The 16,899-nt window shown below is 33.0% G+C and overlaps 1 protein-coding gene across 1 annotated transcript in view; it reads right to left on the reverse strand.

Annotated features, from left to right (window-relative positions):
* Positions 1-8,967: 8,967 nt before the first annotated feature.
* Positions 8,968-16,899, reverse strand: part of LOC141334403 (astrotactin-2) — a 157,654-nt gene continuing 149,722 nt past the window's right edge. Inside the window, exon 5 of the mRNA XM_073839465.1 lies at positions 8,968-9,077. Within this exon, the coding sequence (XP_073695566.1) occupies positions 8,968-9,077 (110 nt within the window). The remainder of the gene's footprint in view (positions 9,078-16,899) is intronic.

Genomic DNA, 16,899 nt, shown 5'->3' on the forward strand with positions numbered 1-16,899 from the left:
TGACGATAAATGATTTCCAAATGAAACTACGTGAATAATTCACTCTTCACTGAAACACTATATTTGTCTATTAATTAGACTAAATAAAATACAATATATGTTAAATTCAGCCTTTGAACTGAAAAAATCCCAGTCATAGAACCTACATTCAGAACGTTAAGGAGATCGAAATGAAGGGGAAAATAACGAATATAAACGAATAATAAAAATATTACGGAAAGAGGAGGATCAGTTAATGGACAAGACTGTGGGATAAAATGTTTCCTGTAGGGCTATTTTATTTGATGTACTTTATGTAATATTTATTCATGATAAACTTTTGAATATACTGTCTACATCGCGCACAGACAGCATCAGCATTCGCATATACAGCATCGCCCATTGTTAATATAATAATTTAATATTGTAACAATTTCTGTAACAATTAATATAATAATTTCTTAATTAAAAATAAAATATTAATAAACCTATCTCTGATAGGCTAATCCTGGGTTACTATGGTCACGCAGGTTTGTTTATGCATTAAAACTCGTGCCCACGAGAAATGCATGTTGTTTCCTCAACATAAGAAGTTGTGGCCACGAGAAATGGATCTCGTTCCCTCATCATCGCATCTTGTGGCCACGACATAAGGATGTCGTTACCTCGACAAAATGATCTTGTGGCCACGACATAATATCACGTTCCCACGAGTTAATATGAGGTTCCCACGAATTAATATCTCGTGGCCACAACATAATATCATGTTCCCACGAGTTTATATGTCGTGGCCACGACAAACATAAGTGAACCGAAGGTGTCCCCTGGCGGGCACCGTAGTTTAAAGATGAATAAAAAAAAAAAAAAAAAAAAAAACTTTTACTGATCGTTGGTCGGAGTACCCGCAGTTCGTGACTGGAAGCTGTTAAGAGACAGACTTAATGAACTTCTCCGAAATAGAAGAACTACTTTTCCACTTTAAAAAAAAAAGAAAAAGAAAAAAAGGTGGAAAAAAATTGCATAACTCACTGGAGCACTTTTGATACTTAACAATTGTTGTATTCGTTGTCAGTCATATAGGCTAAGCTTTATTGTTTTCAAAAGTGAGCCTTCTGTTTATTTGTCTAAATTATTTTCTATATTAGGATACAATACTAGGCTATAGTATTTATGGACATTAGGCCAAATCTACATGGGTTTCTTCCCTTTCACTTCAATTAGTTTTTAAGAAAAAAAAAAAAAAAAAACTGCATGGGCAGTGCGTCATAATAATGTACGGCATCAAAATGTAAGAACAAATCTAAAGACAATAATAATAATAATAATAATAAAATTAATTATTAACACTCCTAAAAGTACAGTATAGTGCTCAGATACACTTACGGTAGGTGACCTAACCCTAGTTGATACTTTATTTCAACTTTTCAATTATTTCATTAATTAACAAATAAACAAATGCCTTTCCGATGTGATATAAGTGAAAAGGGAGACGATTTCGAAAATGATTTCACCATAAGGCGGATGCGAACTCGGGTCTCCCGCGTCAAAAACGATGTGTTACTCGTATTATCACTTACGCCACTGAAAATGTTGCAGAACAGCCGTCTTTTGTAATATTTGTAAATATGGAGTATTTGCATTGTGTAAAAACATTAAATAAAAGGCACCAGACTACAGAAAATGGCATATACTAAAGTATTTATTTTTCTGGGGGAGGACCCACCCACATTTTTTTTGCTCCCGACGCCCATGCTTGATGATGAAGTATAGTCTACAGGATATAACAATAAAGTGCTTTTCCAATCCCGATTCCACAAGGTTTTATTCCGCATCCACCCGCTCCCGCTATATTAACTATATTATTCGCCCGCTGCCCGCTTAGAATAAATTTCTAAGCACCAAAATCGCAAAAACAAATCAAAATAATAATAGTAATAATACTAATAAATTAATTAATTAATTTTTAACTCTATAAAAACAGTAGTTTATATTTAACCTCTCCATTTCTATTCCTCTCTACTCAAATTAATTGTCAGTGTATCTAAAATTGTGTATCTTAGAAAAAGAAAAAGAGGAACTACCTCTTAAACATGCATATCTTAATTTGATGTTGCTTTAAAACGCTGAAATATATAATGTATTTTATTCTGAAGGTGAAAGTGGTCCAGTTATTTAACTGCCTGCGGCGCCGTCAGGATCACGTTTTTTTCCCCCTTTAATTAAGTGGATACAGCTTACAATACTCGTTCAAGAGTAAGGGATTGCTCAAAACTATGCTATTTTACATATTTCTGTTACTTGTGTACAATCACAATGAAAAAACAGATGTGTATGCTATTTGTAAAAAAAAAAAAAAATGTAAACAAGATGCTGGTTCAAGGGCGCGTCACAGAAATTGCCTACAATTCTGCATATAGGCTTGCTACTTATTAATTTTATTTTATTTCGTTTTGTTAAATTATTATTCATTAAGAAATTTATATTTCGCATATGGGCATTTTTATTTATTTTACATACAGCTTTTTTGGGTTTTCTCTGTGCATAAGATCTGCGCGTGATGTTCTGATGTTTATGCTGCTTTTTGCTTGTGTACAATTAACCCCTCAAAACGAATTTAACTGTTATTAATGTGTCACAGCCACGATTCAATTTAAATGTAATTTAAGACAATCTTGTCGTTAATAATAACTAAACGCGTCGGTTGTCCTTTGGAAAAAAAAAAAACAGAAATTAACATTTCTATTATCAATGCAGTCTAATAAAAGTTCAACAGGAAAAAAATAAAAGAAAATAATAATAAAACTGCTCCTGCTTATGAATAAATTTTTGCTTGATGATGAAGTATCTAAATAGTCTATAGGATATAACAAAGTGCTTTTCCAGTCCCGCTTCCACGAGGTTTTATTCCGCATCCACCCGCTCCGCGCTATATTAACTATATTATTCGCCCGCGGCCCGCTTAGAATAAATTTCTAAGCACCAAAATCGCAAAAATACTGTAGTTTATATTTATCCTTCCCATTTCTATCTGTCTCTACTCAAATTAATTGTCAGTGTATCTAAAATTGTGTATCTTAGAAAAAGAAAAAGACGAACTACCTCTTAAACATGCATATCTTAATTTGATGTTGCTTTAAAACGCTGAAATATATAATGTATGTTATTGTGAAGGTGAAAGTTGTCGAGTTATTTAACTGCCTGCGGTGCCGTCAGGATCACTTGGTTTTTTTCCCCTTAATAAAGTGGATACAGCTTACAATACTCGTTCAAGAGTACGGCATTGCTTAAAACTATGATATTTTACATATTTCTGTTATTTGTGTACAATCACAATAAAAATAAAAAAAAAACAAAAAAAAAACGTGTAGGCTATTTGTAAAAAAAAAAAAAAAAAATGGAAACAAGATGCTGGTTTAAGGGCGCATCACAGAAATTGCCTAAAATTCTGCATATAGGCTTGCTACTTATTAATTTGTTAAATTATTATTCATTCAGAAAAGAAAAACATATATTTCTTATGTGGGCCTATTTTATTTATTATTATATATAGGTTTGTTGGGTTTTTCTCTGTGCATAAGCTCTGCACGTGAGGTTCTGATGTTTATGCTGCTTCTTGCTTGTGTATAATTAATCCCTGAAAACGAATTTAGCGGTTTACGTCAGTTGTCGGTTGGAGAAATAAAATAACCGAAATTAACATTTCTGTTTCCGATGCAGTCTAATAAATGTTCGTCAGGAAAACAAAGAAAGAAAACAAAATAACAATACAACTGCACCTGCTTATGAATAGGCTATCTTTTTGCTATTGGTTTGAACCATAATTTCAGGAAAGAGGAATCATTGAACTATTGTACTGGTATTTGTGACCAACGCCCCCTAGAGCTGGCCATGGTGTTTGGCTACAGAATGTTGTTCCTTGCGCCACCTGGTGGATATTATATGAAGTGCAACAACGTTGTAAAAAAATCTAAAAAAGCCGCTGCGGCAGGACGCGTGCCCACGCGTGCCGAATTGCAGGCTGCCGCGTGAAAATAGACGCATTTTTAATGGCCAGATCTGTACATAGAGAGAACTTTGTTCCCGAAAAACCAATTTCCAGTTTGACTTATTTTGATATGTTCCTTTAGTTATGCGATGTGATCTGCTGCACTGATTCTGCAACCATGCTGCAACTTCAACATTCAATAGTAGATGTTTAAAGCAGTGTTAATTTAATATCACTAAACATACTTTTTGTGAATACTCCGAATTATATTTTATTTGTATATTTTGTGTTTTCACTTCAAGTTTTAGTTGGTTTGCTGTCTGTTTTTGCCTTGTAAAAATAATAATAATAATAATAAAGTTTTACATTAAATGTATTTAAAGTAACATTAACATCAAGTAACTGATTGATTGATTAATTGATTGATTTAAAATTTATAATAACCATGGTTTAAACAGTGTCACTTTCTAAAAATACAGTACATATTTGGTAATATTCTCTTGTGGATGTCAACAAACCAGCAGCACGTTTGCCTACTGAAGGCCTGTGTAATGCCGCATCAGTCACATCATCCTGAATTTGTTTTCACAGTGTCCCAAAATGCTCATATATCTTTCCATTTTTAGATAACAAATATTTGCCACTTTATTTGTGTAAAAACAAATAAGCAGCTCAGGTTGATCTGTGAAGTGAAATCACATCAGCATGTGCTGCAGCGCTTATATACAGCAGCGGGACATTGAACAGCAATAAAAAAAAAAAAAAGGGTCAGTGTGCATTCAGAAAAGAACCACACGGTGAATAATGACCCTGATGTGACTTAAATTACTTCAAACAAAACCCACCTTAGATGACACTTAGTTAGCTGGGTAAGTCTTTGAAAGGAATGCTTAACCTGAAAAAGTACTTAGATTTTGTTTGTTTGTTTTTTTCACATGAAATTATAGTGTTCTTTTTTTAAATAAAGAGGCTTAATATCATCATAAACATGTGTTCTGAATAATACATTTTAAAAGAACAGATTTAAGTACAAATTGAATATAATGTTTTCTCAGCGATATCCAATTTACACTAAGTGGAAATAACGATTCTATTTACACTATGTAAAAATAGCAGTATTTTCTTTGCAATAGTATTAGTTAGATGTTATTTATAATACTTAGTGGCAGATATCTGCACCTCAGTACTGTAGAACATTATAAATCAGTTTGCAATAATAACATATTGAGTGTAAATTATCATTTTTATTTAAATTATGAAATGGATCCTGCCTTATTGGTACAATAAAGCCCTTCCTACACCTAACCCTAACCCATAAACACCTCAAAGGCACTTTCATTTCCACTATTCAATTATTTCCTTCATTTTATTGAAAATACACACCCTTCCAAACTCGGGTCCATTGCGTGACTCAATATAACGTAGATTTTGCTGTTCTAAAAACAAATATGTGTGGCCATTATTGGAATTAAAGATGTTAGAATAAACCCAAAACACACATCATCAGAATTATTATGTCAGCTGATATCACTAAAAGAATGTTTGCAACTTAAAAGGGTTAATTAAATCATGAAATCAGATATTTATTTTATATTTTTACTAGAAACCATACATTTTTTTAGAGTGTGTATGTACATGTAGTTAATCTATTAATATAATAGCACTTAAGTGTATAATTACACTGAAATAAGGAAACCATAAAAGTAAGTGTAACCAAATATATATCATTTAACATTTAAAAAAATATTAATCATTGTACAGATAATAATTTAATATTAGATATTAAAATAAACTATGGCGGCGTTTTAGTGCCACATTAAAAAAAAAAATATATATATATATAAATCTAAAATTTCAGGCCATTGGAATTTATTTGAATATATAAGGGATTTTTTAGCAGAAATCATACAATGTATTATACTCGCAGGGACAGTATGTTTGGAAACAATATTTCATGTTTTTGACTGCATTCATTAGGCCTATTTGCAGTGCACCAGTCCCCTAATAAAAGCAATAAGCTTTGTGCTTTTGGTACTTTTAGTAGTCTCAGCTTTAAAAATCAGTCATTTTTATAGCAAAATACAAACATCGTGTCTTGCAATAATGTGTTTTTCACGCTCTTTAATGTGGAGGGACAGATCGCTGCATTCATGTGAATCAATTGTCTTTTCGATTACAATGAGACATTAGTTTAATTAAACTGTACTGTTTTCTTTGTACAAAAAAATCCACCACCTACTCCGCAAAAACATCTGTGGCATTTAATCTTTCATTCCTCACATGTATTTAATTAAAAACAACAATAAAATGTTTTAAAGGTTAAAGTGGACTCCAATTTGTTAACGTAAGTTTTATTGTTGTCTTGTCTGAGGCATATAAGTGACTATTCACAAGCTGTTTTATTCACGGTATAATACAGTAAATAATTGGGAATAATATTTAATGCTTCCATTTATTATTTGTAGCATGACAGGCAACCAGTAATTGCAATAATTTTGTGCTTTGTTGCTTTTAATATAACACAGCTGAGCTTTCGAATTCTGTCAGTTTTATCATGCAATACAGTATTTCAAGTTTATAGCATGATATAATTGTGAAAAAAAACATCAGAAGGAATGGAAAAACAGTATAGCCTAATTTAATGAAATGAAACAAATGTCTCACTGTAATCGCTCACTTGCCACTTAAACTGAAGCAAATACAGTGATCTGTCATGTCACATTAAAGAGTGTGAAAAACACATTATTGTAAAAGACTTATTGTTTGTATTTCTCTATAAATGTGATAGATTTTGAAAGCTGAGACTTTAAAATATTTCCCAGTGCCCCTAATCCAGGCCATTTGCATCCGCAAAAGGCTAGAATATACTCTCAAAATAGTATACATTTAATCTCATAATTTAAATTTTATTCTTAAAAATATTTTGACTTTATTCTCGAAAGACTTCAAATTTATTTGAGCAATTTTTACTTTATTTTCGAAACATTTAAACCTTATTCTCATAATTTTGACGTTATTGTTGACATTTTTTTTTTTACTTTTTTCTTGAAATTTCGACCTTATTCCCATAATTTCTACTATATTCTTGAAATATTAAAATTTAAATTCTTAATCTTAGATTTATTTTTCTTTTATTTTTACGTGGAACTAAACTGCCATCATCGTAAACAACACACTGCAAGTAAATTATAATCAAGAACTTTGCATGTGTTTTGTATGTTAGTGAACACATCAAAACAAGAGTACTTCTTGTGGACTGTGGACTGTGTTAGTGTACTGACTAATGATTATTAAAGCATAATGATTTAGAATGTAACTTTTAATTTGACATTATTACTTTTTAAAAGTATACTTAGTGCCTCTCTTAAAGGATAACTATTGCCAAAATGCAACCTGGGCAGTTTTTTTTTTTTTTTACTGTAAACGAGACAAAATTATATCTAAAAGCATAATTACGACAAACGAGCCGTTTTTGAGATCGACCGTGATTTCGTTTTGCGGTCAATGGCCGGTGAATGGGAGTACTAGGGGCATAACTTTGAGCGCATCAAAATCAATATTTTTACAACACTAAGAAGGCTCGACACACCATGAAACTTTGCTCGAAGTATTGCCTGGGTCTCTACACATGAACTCGAGCACTGAGAACATTGTTTGTGTACACAGAGTTTACTAAAAAGAAAGGTTTTGAACAACTCACTTACACTGTTTGGGTTTCCGCTCGCAGCCGTCTTGCCAGTCAAGAAGTGTCGATCTCCGAATGCGAGGAGAGTAAAGATGGATAGCTCCTAAAGCATATTTCCATATAAATGCACGGCTAATTCGTTGTTTTGTCGCAAGCGAAAAACAATATTAACCTTCTAGTTGTAAAAAGAGCCTCGTATAAGCCTAATATTTCATCCTATGGAGTCCATTCGTTTGCATTCGGAGATCGGCACTTCTTGACTGGCAAGACGGCTGCGAGCGGAAACCCAAACAGTGAAAGTGAGTTGTTCAAAACCTTTCTTTTTAGTAAACTCTGTGTACACAAACAATGTTCTCAATAATGGAGTTCATGTGTAGAGACCCAGGTGATATTTCGAGCAAAGTTTCATGGTGTGTCAAGCCTTCTTAGTGTTGTAAAAATATTGATTTTGATGCGCTCAAATTTATGCCCCTAGTACTCCCATTCACCGGCCATTTGACCACAAAATGAAATCACGGTCAATCTCAAAAACGGCTCGTTTGTCGTAATTATGCTTTTAGATATAAGTTTGTCTCGTTTACAGTAAAAAAAAACAGCCCAGGTTGCATTTTAGTTATTCTTTAAGCATCAATGAGTTCTATCAAGACCTTGTTTCAGATAATTCTGTATAGGATTGTCATTCTTTGGATGTCTTTGGCTTCTGATTCGGAAATATTCATATGAGGTTGCTATAAATGTTTGTCCTGTTACATGTAGGACTTTTCACATATTTTAGCTTTTTTCTGTGCACAGTGCAGTATAGCTATTATGTGCTATATTTGACTTCACACAAACACATTTTGGCTGACTACTGCTAGAAAAGATTCACTCATTTTAATATTTTCAGGCTCTTTTGTGTGTACTCTATTCGTGGAAGGCGCCTTAAGCTCTTTATAAAATGAAGGTAAAAGACACTATGGTACATTCTGCATTTATTGACTCAACTAAAACAAATAAGAACGTCTATAGTGGAGTAATGCTAACTTGTTAACAGCAGGGGTTCCTACACTCTTAAAAATAAAGGTGCTTCAAGATGCCATAGAAGAACCTTTTTGTCTAAATGGTTCCCTGAAGAACCTTTCTGTTTCACAAAAGGTTCTTTGTGGTAAAATCAGGTTCTTCAGATCATAAAAAGGTAAGAAAGAGATGGTTCTTTAAAGAACCTTTGACTGAATGGTTCTTTGTGGAACTAAAAATGGTTCTTCTATGGCATCACTGTGAAGAACCTTTTAAAGCACCTTTATTTTTTAAGAGTGTACTTCTTCTTTGTAAATGAAGGTCAATTACCTTTGCTTCGACGCCGGCCCCTGTGCTCCGTGTAGAACTTGAGTTGAGTGTCATCGTCCATTTCTGACCCAGAATCTCCCTGACGGCCAAACATGCCTACAGCTTCACACAAAAACATACAAAAAAGATCTGTCATCTCACACATCTCTCACAACCATTGCATACACTTCATTTGCAAATGATTAGTTTGTAGTTAATTCATAATTTAAAGATTGTAGTCTCTACCCTGATAATACATTAATAGGCTTTTTCACAAACAGTGAGCTCTTTGTTCATTGTCACTTTACAAATTATTATTGTTTGTTTAGCTTATAAAAAAGTTAGACACTGTTTTTACCCTTTGTTTATTCCTTAATACATATACTAATATTTTTAGATGCAAACAAGTGTTGTGTTTTAATATTCATACTAGGTGTGGACGATAAAAATGTCTCCACGATCTGCTTTTGAAGAAATATTGTAGTATTGTGCGATTCTATCAGCTGCAGATCTGTCTCAACATATTTGTGCAACGCTAAATACATTCACATCAGTGTTAACTCAGCTGTAGAGTTACACTTACAGGACACTTCACTTATTCACAATCACAAAAGAACATTATTTGCTTTTAAATATTGCTGGTTAAACATTTCATAGGCATGCTGTTCCAATATGCGATTCTCCATTGCATGTACAGTAGGAAGTGTGCGCATACTAAAAGCCTGCCAAATAGCGCCTAATAAATTAAAGTTATGTATCACGTCTGACTCCACTAATATGTGACCCTGGACCACAAAACCAGTCATAAGGTTAAATTTTACAAAACTGAGATGTATATATATATAAGAAAGCTCAATAAATAAGCTTTCTATTGATATATGGTTTGTTAGGATAGGACAATATTTGGCCGAGATACAACTATTTGAAAATCTGGAATCTGAGGGTGCAAAAAATCAAAATACTGAGAAAATCACCTTTAAAGTTGTCCAAATTAAGTTCTTAACAATGCATATTACTAATCAAAAATGACATTTTGATATGTTTACAGTAGGAATTTTACAAAAAATCTTCATGGAACATGATCTTTACTTAATTTCCTAATGATTTTTGGCATAAAAGAAAAATCTATAATTTTGACCCATGCAATGTATTGGCTATTGCTACAAATATACCCCAGCGACTTAAGACTGGTTTTGTGGTCCAGGGTCACATATTGTCAAAACACACAAGGTTTACATATAAACACAGCTGCTTATGTCTAAAGTTAAAGTAATTGACAGAGAGAATTTTTATTTTTGGGCGAACTATTATTTTTATGTTAATAAAAAAGCAAAAAAAAAAAAAAAAAAGCGGAAACTCTCTCACTGCTCTTGACTGAAGAACTTTAACACAGTTGCTTTAAGAAGAATCACTGTACAATTGATGCGTATAGTGTATAAGTATATAGTGATTCACTTTTTATATTAGTCAATTCAATTTATTGAATGCTACTGCTAAATACACCTATTGTACCTGGAAAATAAAGCACTGTTTGTTTTATTTGTATTGTGTTAATTTGTATTGTCAAGATCTTTGCTTTTATTTTTAAATAACAATGATAACACAATGACAGAGATTTTTATCTTCACTCACTTTGGCCTAAATATCTGCCATTCTTTTTTTATTTCATACTGTGTTACCTTCAGAGCCATAGAGAAACAGAATTGCGACACTCCCATAGGCTTCCATAGGAACTGAGGAATGCGGAAGTAAAGCGTGTCATGGAGCGGCCAATAGTTCCAAACAACCAATAGTTCCTCCATAGAAGTCCATTCATTTCCGCGCTTCTCAAGCACAGTCGCCGGTAAATTGAAGAAATTACTGCATTTTTTTTTTACATTTCAATGCATCAGTTGACCTCTCGAAAAACTGGCCAGTAGTGGTATTCTATGAAGCATGTTATAATTAATGTTTATCGTTAAAAAATAAACAGTTATACTGTAATTGCAGTTAGATGACGTGAGAAACACCGTAATAGCGACCATAACCAGATACTACTTGTCATATTTTTAAGTTTTTAGTCTTTTTGCAATCTTTTTCTCCCTATAGGAGGTTGAATGAGTTTCAGTAAAGACTGCATTCAAGAAATACAATAAAAATGTATGCTGAATGCAACTGGTTGCCTGGTGTTTTTTTAAACACTATTTTCATCTTTTCTATTATGTTAAATGCCATATTTGCGTGCCTTTTATAATATTCACGTATATTTAAATATCATAAAATAACACAAGTAAATTACTTCTTTTTTTTTTACATTAAATCGTTAAATCGAAACATTTATAAAAAAAAATGAATGTTTATAAAAAAAATGAGTGTTTGATCATGTCCAAATACACATTCAAATGTATTTAACCCTAAATATTACACTAACTGTAATATAAATACTATATTAGAAAATGTTATCTTTTAAATGGTCAGGATCATTTTCGCACATATTATTTAGTAAACTCCTCAAAATATTAACTAAATAGATCTGAACTGTATATTACGATTATTTAATTGAATAAAAGTTACACTTAAGGTGTTTGGTCACATTTGACTGCCAAAGAGTATGATACATATTAATTGTGTCTCTTTATCATTCCCCAATATAAAATGCGATTGTAAAGCGTATTCAGAGTAGTTGTCAATACACAATCAATGCATATTATGTGTTAATAATTACTCGAAATTGCTGCAAATATAGTAAAACTGCTGTCAATCCTACTTAAACCCATTCAAACACATTGACAGCGCGGAGTTGTTTGGAACTATTGAGAGCTCCATGAACCTACCTTGAAAGGCTTTGTTTTTTTTTTTAAGGCTGTTCTGCTCAGACAACTTGTTAAATAGTAAAACCAACATGACTAAGAATCATGATAAAATCGTGAATCTGGATATTTTCTGCCATATTGCCCACCACTAATTCATACTTTGACAAAGACTTTTCAGTGTCACCTTGTATTTCAACAACTTGCATTTAATGACCCTAATAAAACAGAACGACAGTTATGAAACTATTTTTCATGATTCGTCTGTGCTTAATGAATGCCGTGACATCCATAAAGCTCTGTGATGTGTCAGTCTATGTTGAGACTCGCTCTCATCCCTGTGAGCTGGATCTGGTCACGCTAACAGCTCAGAGCTCCGTAGAGACGCCATCTGGACTCTTAAAACATTATATATTCAATTCCAGCCATTCAGAGATACACGTGTAACACATCTCATTCAACAGAGGAGAGCGTTTGCTGGAGTGGACCTGACTTGTGTTTAGGGAGATGCAGGCCTCGTGATTAGTGATGCCTGGTTTAATTAGCGATTAGAGCAAGTCAGATCTTATTTGGTCAATTGGTTCGTCAGGAGGTATTTCTGTGTATTGGCAAGGGCCTCACGATACGGTACATATCACGATACACTATATCACAATATATTGCGATACAAAAAATAGTGTGATATATTGCAATAGTTTGTATTAGTATGCATGTCACTTGACAACTTGATAAAGTCGGTAGGCGAATTAAAATTCCAATTCCAATTTATTTTCCATCCATTCCAATTCATTAGAACTGCACAGTGTGATTGAACAGAGTAGCCAACGTTACTTTTTCTCAACACTTTAGCCTACTTTGTGTAATAACGAAAACATTTATTTCAGTGAAAAAACAAGTCCAAAACTTAACATTTTGAACAATAGGGCTCAACAATCTTTTTCTTTTTCTTTCTTTTTTTTTTTTTTTTAGAAATTCTTGTGTTTTAATTTTTCTGATAATCAAATGAAAGCATAAACATTTATTTATTTTTAATCAAATGAAAAATAAACCCTTTTAATTTTTGGCAAACAAACAGAGGTTTACTGTTAAAATCAATACATGGAAGAAAAATTATATTCAGTTTAAAACGTTTTTTTTCTACAATTAAGTGGTTAATCTTGTTGTAATATTTTTTTTATGTCAATTATTTAAATAGGAATATATAAACACTTACATTATACTGTACAAAAGTAATACAAGACTAATATTCTTCTGTTACATGTTAAACCATACTTTTATTTTGACAGGTTGCCGTGATATGATGCTTTCTCAAATGAAATGGTAAAAGTGACACTCACAGCAGCTTTGGAGAATGGAGATTGAGTTTATCTGTTCATGTGAGATGCAAAGGCCAAAAATTAGCAGGAGCATCAAGCGTGCTTCAGTATGCGTGTAGTAAAAAAAACGCGTCTCCGCCATTCATACATACAGAGGCAAAAGGAACATGCAGGATTCATATTGAAACGGTCTTTTTGCATTTCAGTTTTGACAAACACTAGTCAATATCGCGATTTGAATTAAGTGACAGACCAACTCTTAATTTTTTTAATCAAAAATTGACGATTTGGTGGCATCCCGCGCTATAGTAAATTCGGTTTTTATGAATGTAGTCCGCGATCCGTCCGTGTTTTCGCGGAGCAGACATTGTAAACGCGCGACCATGTAGAGACAGAAAGACATGAAGAGACATGCCTTCGTGTAAATAAGATAAATAACATAAGGCAGTTTAGTTTGTTTAATAAAATAACTATGTATAGACCTGTTCTATAGGAAAGATAACCTTAAATGACTTCTATTGTGATTTGGCGTTATATCGAAAATAAAATGAACTTGACGTTCAAGGGGGGCGGGGGGTGTCGCCCCCCCTAAGATAATGGTAGGGGAAACACTGGATTTGCAAAGCTTACAAATGGCATTTTTTTTTTTGTCTAATTCAGTACTCCCTGGTATAGTGTTAAAACCAAAGTGCAGCCACACATCAGCTCTAAAAGCTGGAGGCGCTTTTATATTTTCCGCCATGCTCACTCTTGCTTACTTCTGATACCGTACTGCTTAGCGTTTTGTTCATAGCGAGTTAGCGACATCTACTGGAGCGGAGTAGGAGGTCGTTTGGCACAACTTGGATTGATACTTGAGGTTGGACTGTCGAAACACTATCGTAAAAGAAATTATCGCGATAGTTAGATGCATCGATATTTTTGCACAGCCCTAGTTATTGACATATTGTGTAATCAAAAGTCATCATGGGATTGCGACTGAATCAGAGAAGGATGAGAGACTGGTTATATAGATCAAATACCTAAACGTAACAACTACTTTACCAACCATTAATATGCAGGAAATTAGAAGTTTATTGAGGCAGAAGCTATAGCAAATATAGTTAATAGATCTTAAAGCAAAGTAATGCTTTGCATCCAAAAGTGGAATATGCAAATGAATATATTTGAATATATATTAATAAGACATTATATTTTTAGCTGTTATATGACTATGTTTCAGCACTGTTCTAGTATAAATGCATATCAAAAACTAAATAAAGAGAAGAAGAAAAAAGGTCAACAATCATTATAAAATTATTTTATTTTCAAGTGATGCTGTGAATGCACTTTGCATTAAAGTGTCCACCAAATGCATACATGTAAATGTTTAATATATAGATACCTCTAGATGTCATAAAAACTAATTTGTGTCTTTACTGATATTTATGGCTGTGTATATATAATTCCCTTGCTTTTTTTGTCTGTTGATTTCTGTTCATTCTTTAGCTCAAACAAATCCCACACATTAACTCCAATCACACCAAGAAAAGCTTGCAAAACAAGCCTTTTTGTGGTGTAAAAAGTATCTTGATGCTTGGTTTAAAAAAAAAAAAAAACTTCTCCTCAGTCAATTATATCACTTTTTCTGGAAGGCTTCATGGCTTCAGGCTTTTATTGACATGGATGAATGATGTGAGCAAAAAACATTGAACAATGACCACTGAAAAGTGGGACAGAGACCACAAAGTTTAAAATGGACTGTGTTAAAATCATTATCTTACAGAACAGGGCTATTTACTTTATTTTATCTTTATTTATTTATTTATTTATTTTTAATTTTTTTTTATTTGCTACAACTTAAAGTACTGTTTAAAATGCTGGGTCTTGGTAATATTTAAAAAAAAAATTGCTGCAAGCAGTGATTACTGGGGTTCAAGCACTTTAAAGCATTTAAGCACATATGAAAAAGGGCATTCCACCAGTTTCACAGACATGGCGTAAGCCTTGTCCTCGACTAAAATGAAGCCTGAGCTGTTTCGACTGAAGGAAACTTGCACTAACTTATAAAAAGTAATTAAATGTCTTTTTTCAACAATGGCCTAATCCTGGTTTAGGCTAAGCCCTGTCTATGAAACCGGGCCATTAGGTAGTAAGCCTTTTTTTTTCCAAATACATGTAATTTACCATATAAATATTATGTTTTGTAATGTGCATGACTGTTACAGCGACAGCTGTGGTCCGATCTCCTTAAAACTTTGCATGCTTGTTTAGAATCACCTGTCACATGTGCTCACCAAGTTTTGTGTTTTCCTTTAGGATTTTGGGCAAATTCAGACAACCCTGCTATATCCATTTTTTTTTTTTTTTTTTTTTTTATAATTATTGACCTAGAGAGTCCAGAGAACTGTACTGTACTGTTTTTTTTTTTTTCTTTTCAAATTGAGCAAAATCTTAGGATTAGTTTGTTTTTTACATCTTCTCAATCATTTAATAAAGATTTGATTGACAACAATGGTTCTGGAGGCAAAGTTGTCTGAAATGGAAAGTTGTCATATGATACAGAACTGCACAATGCACTTTGTTTACGCCCTTAAAAAAAAGGTTATATCAGAGAATATTTTTGCACTGGACTAGGACTAGTTCGCAAAAGTAGTTTTGGCAAAAAAAAAATGCAAAATACCCAACAATTTCACCAGGCTTCTGATCGAATTTAAGGCATGTGTTTTGTGTGTGAGCCAAGGATTCCAACAACTAATGGTTTAGGAGTTATGAGCAATTTTGTACTTTTGATTGCTGCAGCGCCCCTGTCAGGTCGACTGGGGCGAGTTTTGGTGACGTCGGCTATGTGAGTACTACCATCCCTCCTACTTTCGAGTCTCTTCAATCACACTCTTAAAAATAAAGGTGCTTCACAATGCCATAGAAGAACCTTTTTGTCTAAATGGTTCCATAAAGAACCTTTAACATCTGAAGAACCTTTCTGTTTCTTTGAGGCAAATAAGGTTCTTCAGATTATAAAAAGGTAAGCAAGAAATGGTTATTTAAAGAATCTTTGACTGAATGGTTCTTTGTGGAACCAAAAATGGTTCTTCTGTGGCATCACTTGAAGAACCTTTTGAAGCACCTTTGTTTTTAAATGTTCTAGATTTTTATTTATTTATTTATTTATTAAAGCTGATTTTTTAGCATCATCGCTCCAGTCCTCAGTGTCACATGATCCTTCAGAAATCATTCTAATATGCTGATTGTGTTACTATTAATGTTGAAAACAGCATTGCTTTTTTACATATTTGTAAGTCTTTAATAAATAGAAAATGTGAAAAAAGAAACATTTATTTGAAATAAAAATCTTTTGTAATATTATGACAGTCTGTGTATACTGCCACTTTTGATCAATTTCATGCGTCCTTGCATTTCTTTAAAAATAAAATCAAAAGTCTAAATAAGTATCTAAATATATTCAATAGATCACTGTAGTTGTAATAAAATAACAAAAGAACTACTTCACGTGTGCATTATGATTTACTCAAGGTCTGAGGAATAAAACACTGCTGTCTCCCTGTGACTAGAGGACCACAAACACAATCACAAGCTAATAAAGAAAGACCTAGAGCGGTAAACCCAATTACCAGACAAATCCACCTCCATCTTAGACAGGAGGCCAAGCTAGTTTAGCTGTGCATTAGGAAACATACTTGAAATGCAGTATCAAAGCTATTGAATTCACGGAGAAAACACAGAAGAGAAACTAGAAATGGAGAAGAAAAGTGAGAAATAAGAAAGGTCATTTCATGAGAGGTTAAAATCAATAAATAAAGCGAGATTACAGAACAAACGCGTCTGTTGCCTTTCACATCT

This window comes from Garra rufa, chromosome 5 (genome assembly GCF_049309525.1).
Source record: "Garra rufa chromosome 5, GarRuf1.0, whole genome shotgun sequence".
NCBI lineage: Eukaryota > Metazoa > Chordata > Actinopteri > Cypriniformes > Cyprinidae > Garra > Garra rufa.